At 43.8% G+C, this 4534-nt stretch overlaps 1 protein-coding gene across 2 annotated transcripts in view; it reads left to right on the forward strand.

Annotated features, from left to right (window-relative positions):
* The window catches only part of GRB2 (growth factor receptor bound protein 2), an 84043-nt gene that overhangs the window by 65569 nt on the left and 13940 nt on the right, over positions 1–4534 (forward strand). The window contains exon 3 of one of the 2 annotated variants that reach the window (XR_002823704.1): positions 1635–2668. Coding sequence is in view for 1 of the 2 variants with exons in the window: in XM_004374153.2 (XP_004374210.1) it covers positions 1635–1732 (98 nt within the window). In the remaining variant the exon portion in view is untranslated. Of the gene's footprint in view, positions 1–1634; positions 2669–4534 lie in introns of those variants that run through there. The other variant, XM_004374153.2, reaches the window with a different exon arrangement.

The following is a 4534-nucleotide window of genomic DNA, read 5'->3' on the forward strand; positions in this document are numbered from 1 at the left end:
GAGAAACTATTTGTTCTGTAAGCCTTCACCTGAAGTACAATTAAAAAAAGAAAAAAATATATAGTGCTTTTTTAAAAAGGAAGAAATGATGCGTAGAAAAAAGTTTTTATCACTAAGCTATCAGTGTGTTTGTGTGTGACTCTTGGGGAATTTGAGGCTAATGGGATTTACCAGTAGCTGATTTTTTGAGAGCTTACCATGCACGTTAACTAGCTCTTACAGGATCTACCATCTTACCTTATGCACTTAAACCCGGTGAGTGCTACCAGGTAGGCGAGAGATTGTCAAGCATCACAGAAGTGGCCCAGTGCAGTGAAACTGTTGGGGACACAGCCTCTGCTCAGAAGTGAATTATCTCAGTCATCATTAACGTAGCTTGCCTCTGTTGGGTACCTCCTCTGTCTCATCTCCCTTTCCCCTCTTGTCTCGCACTTTGAAATGTCAGTGCACACACGTCACATACTCTGAAGCTGTCCTGGTTCTCATTTAGCTGTGATTACAGTATTGTTCAGCATCTTGGAGAAATCATTTTGTGAGGAACGTTACCAGCTTCCTTGTTGAGCTTTGTCATATCATGTAGGTTAACTACTCCTATACTAGTTGCGTTCACATTTCCATTTTCTCTCTTAGGCCCTTTGCCTTTTATTAGAAGTCTAGGACTTAAGGAAAGGCTTTTTATCTAACTCTCTGCTCCTTAGAGTATTGTACACAGTACAGTCTTATAACCTGGTCTGCCAGTATAACTCACAGGAAGCAGTGTGGGGGTGAACAGAGAGAACACTCATTTGGGATCTGAGAATCCAGGTGTGATTCTTAGCGATGCGAGGTCACCAGCCTGTAACCTTGGGTAGTGAATCTTTTCACTTTTCTAGGCCTGTTTTCACATCTTTAGAATGAAATGGTTCAATTATGTGATCTCCAAGTTTTCTGACTGAGTTAATTGTGCTGGTTGTGTGGCTTCAGCAGTATCTAACTTGAACACAGTGTGGCCCTTGAGGGTTACTGAGGGGAGTAGGACTTGCCTTGCCTTTTCATTAGAGCAGCTTCCCAGACAAGGACATATGGGTACACACCTAAACAGGAGCATTGTGGAGCTGTTGGTTGGCTGACCCATACTTGTGATGACCTGGAGAAGCTCTTAGAGAAGCCCAAGACTGGGTCACTGTGGATTTTGGAGATTGGATCCAATCTGTGAATTGTGGAAACTGGCTTGCAGATCTCTAGAGAAGCCCGAAAGCTCTCTCTGTTGCTGCTCACCCCCACCATTAGACGGCTCTCCCAGGTGCCGAATTACCTCATCCTCGTCCAGTTCCCTTCGTTCTCTGATGTCGCTGTGAAGTGGATCTGTACTTTTCCCTGTCATCCTTCCACCTGCTTTCCTACTGAGGGTGTGATATAGATGTTTGGGAGCGTAAACTTTTATTTCCAAAGACAATTTCTATTTAGTTTTAATTCTCAGAGTTAACATAATTCTGATGGTTTGAAGTCACAAGAAGTTTTACATCCATGTAACTGATAATACGTCCAGTAACATCTTTTATAGACAAACCTAAAAGACAGCTTAAGCATCTTAGTTGCTGCCCTTTTAAAAGTGAAAAGGAAATGATTGATTTTTTCCTTGTCGTCTTTTACAGGTCTTGAATGAAGAATGTGATCAGAACTGGTACAAGGCAGAGCTCAATGGGAAAGATGGCTTCATTCCCAAGAATTACATAGAAATGAAACCTCACCCGTAAGTTATCTGTGATGGTCTCCCAGGGGTCCGACCCACCTGCTGGTTTCAAATCTTTTTTTTTTTTTAAATTGAGATCACTGGGATAGACGTCATACTTTTTATTCTGTCTTCCCAGAGAATAAACAAAGCATGTTTGGTTTTGCATGTTAATGATAGTATATGTTTTAAATCAATAATAGCTGTCAGTGATCTTCAAATACATAATAAAAGGATAGTTTCACAGGTCTATAATTCTTTATGAAACCTTTAGGACTGGATGTGTCTCATAATTCTGCATTTTTTGAGCTTAAGAAAGGGAAAAGAGTGCATACACCACGTACTCTTAACAAGCCCAGCAGGCTCTGAGCAGCACCATCTAATCAAAGAAATGGACATTTCTGCAGCAAACTGTCTCAATATTCACATTAAGTGGGATGACTAAAGACAGTAACCTCACATCAGGTCATGGTTTGCCACCAAGCGAGTAGCAGGAAAGCTTTCCATTTTCAGAGCTTTGTGGATTTCAGAATTGCAGATAAGGGAGTGTGGGCCTGTCCCTCTGAACACCAAAAGCCTAGTCCTCGTACCTCTAGTCCTTGAGAAAAGGAATTGTGTTCCCTTACTTTGGAAAGTGGTCTTGCTAGATTTGAGAGTTATGAGTTGAGCTTTAGCTAGTGGGGAAACGCGCGCGCAGCCTGTAGTCTCCAGTGGCACTGAGCAGTGCCATCATCCATTTTTGCTTTGGTGCCCTTCGGTTTGACATTTCTGAGCATCTGCTGGGTACAAGCTAGCCTTCGTAATGGGGCAGATGCAGTGGTCAGCAGTGTTCAGGCCTAGACAGCTGCTGCCTCCCTGTGCCTTCATAACATGCCCCTGTGTCTTGTGCCTGCCATAGTTTTCCATTTATGTTTACGTGTTTGAATACCCTGTGGAACAGTGTCTTCATTATCTTTGTACCCCAGGGCACAATGCTTGGCATATAGTAGGTTCTCAGTAACTGTTCGTCGTAATCACCAGCTTTGCCCCCTGCCTCAGTGTCCCCACTTCAGAGCAAGTGAACAGTGCTCTCTGCTCCAGGCTGCTGGGAATGGGGATCCAGGGCAGATTTATATGATATGATGTGACCTAGGGGGCCCAGGACCCTTACAGACCACCGGCCTCCCGTCCTCAGCACTCCCTCCTTCCTTGGCCCTGCACCTAGCTCAGAGGCAGTCGCTTCATACCTTGTGAGTACGTAAACAGCTGAGGCTTTCAGTGCTCTGAGTAGAATGCCATCGGACACAGAGAAACGGTGGCTTCTTTCTGTCTGCTTGCTTTAACCAGAGTGCTAATAAGGCTTTTAGATGACTTGACCCACCGTCAGTAGCAGGCTTCTCTCCCTGTCCCGCATTATCTCTGCTTTTATGTGCACCTGTCATTTCTCTTCCCCCCAAGTCTTGGAGCAAAGGTGTTAACCATGCGTGGTTAGTAGGATGCTTCTTCATGTTCCCCAGAATGCCTAGTTCATCAGCTGACACAGAGCTTCATGTCATAGAGCTAGAAGGGGCCTGCAAGGAGAGTTCATTACTCTTTATCCTACAAATTAGGAGAGTTTCTAGTGTTTTTATTACAATGCCAGTTATTGATGAAGATACCTAGTTTTCATTGTAAAAGACTCACAGTAGAGAAAAAGAGAAAAATACGGAGCGATCTGTGAGTCCTCACACAGCCCTTTCCAAGGTAACCACATTAGCAGTTAACATGAGGTAATGGCTGCCTTGTGAGTCGAGCCTGCTCTGAAAAGATGGTTTACCTTCAGTAAAATGAAACAAATGAGGAGCCTGACCATAAGGCTCTCTGTTTGACTCATGCCTTGCTCAATAAACTCTTAGGGAGTACTTGTTAAATTGTGGCAGGGATGGTGCTAGGTTCTGGGAGGTTATGCTTTGTAGTTAAATTATGGTATAGTAAACTTCCCACGTAGTTAATGCGAAACTCTTTGAAATTATAACCAGGAAGCATTAGCCTAGAGAGAGAAGGCTCTGGGTTATCCTGCAGTTTGGCAATGAGAAGACGTCTGTACCACCAAGAGACTGGGAGATGCCCAAGGAAACTTCTTTTGACCTTGAGCTGAATCAGGCGTCTCCTCATGGCTCCATAAATGTTTCATTAAATGATTTATAAGGTGAAAACCAGTCTAATTTGTAGGGTATATGTTTCTAGTTTTTGTCTGGAGCTTGTACTTTCTTATATCTTCCTAAGTATGTGAGTCTGATTCCCCCCTTAAAAGATTTTAGGTTCCTTGGAGAATTTGTTTTCTGCTTCCATAACCAGTAACCACTTGCCATCAAGTCATTTCCAACTCATTCTGCCAGGCCTTTCTTCCGAGGCACCTCTGGATGGACTCCAACCTCCAACCTTCAATTAGCAGCCAAGTACATTAACCGTTTGCATCACCCAGGGACTCCTGCTTCTGTTTTCCATCAGAATTTGCACTTTGCTTTTGCACATGGTAGCTCAGTAAACATTTTTTAAATTGATACTCAGGCCCAGATTTTCATACTAAGATCTGGACCAAATTGTTCATGATGATTAAAAACCAAAGCATTAAATCTTCAAAGGCATATGTGAAGAGATTCCGGGGCCCTTGTCAGTGAATGGATAATCCCCTCATTTGAGGCCTCTGTGAGCTAAGATTAGGGGTTATCACCGCCATGCCCAGGCTGCTAAAATGCAGGCACGGTGGTGATGGCCAAGAAGAGCAGGTGATTGCAGATTCCCTGTGTGGGGCTGCATGCACGGCTTGGCTTCCTTAGCCCTGTGGTGGCAGTGTTTGCTGTG

The sequence above is a fragment of the Trichechus manatus genome, unplaced genomic scaffold (genome assembly GCF_000243295.1).
Source record: "Trichechus manatus latirostris isolate Lorelei unplaced genomic scaffold, TriManLat1.0 scaffold00028, whole genome shotgun sequence".
NCBI classification, from domain to species: Eukaryota; Metazoa; Chordata; class Mammalia; order Sirenia; family Trichechidae; genus Trichechus; species Trichechus manatus.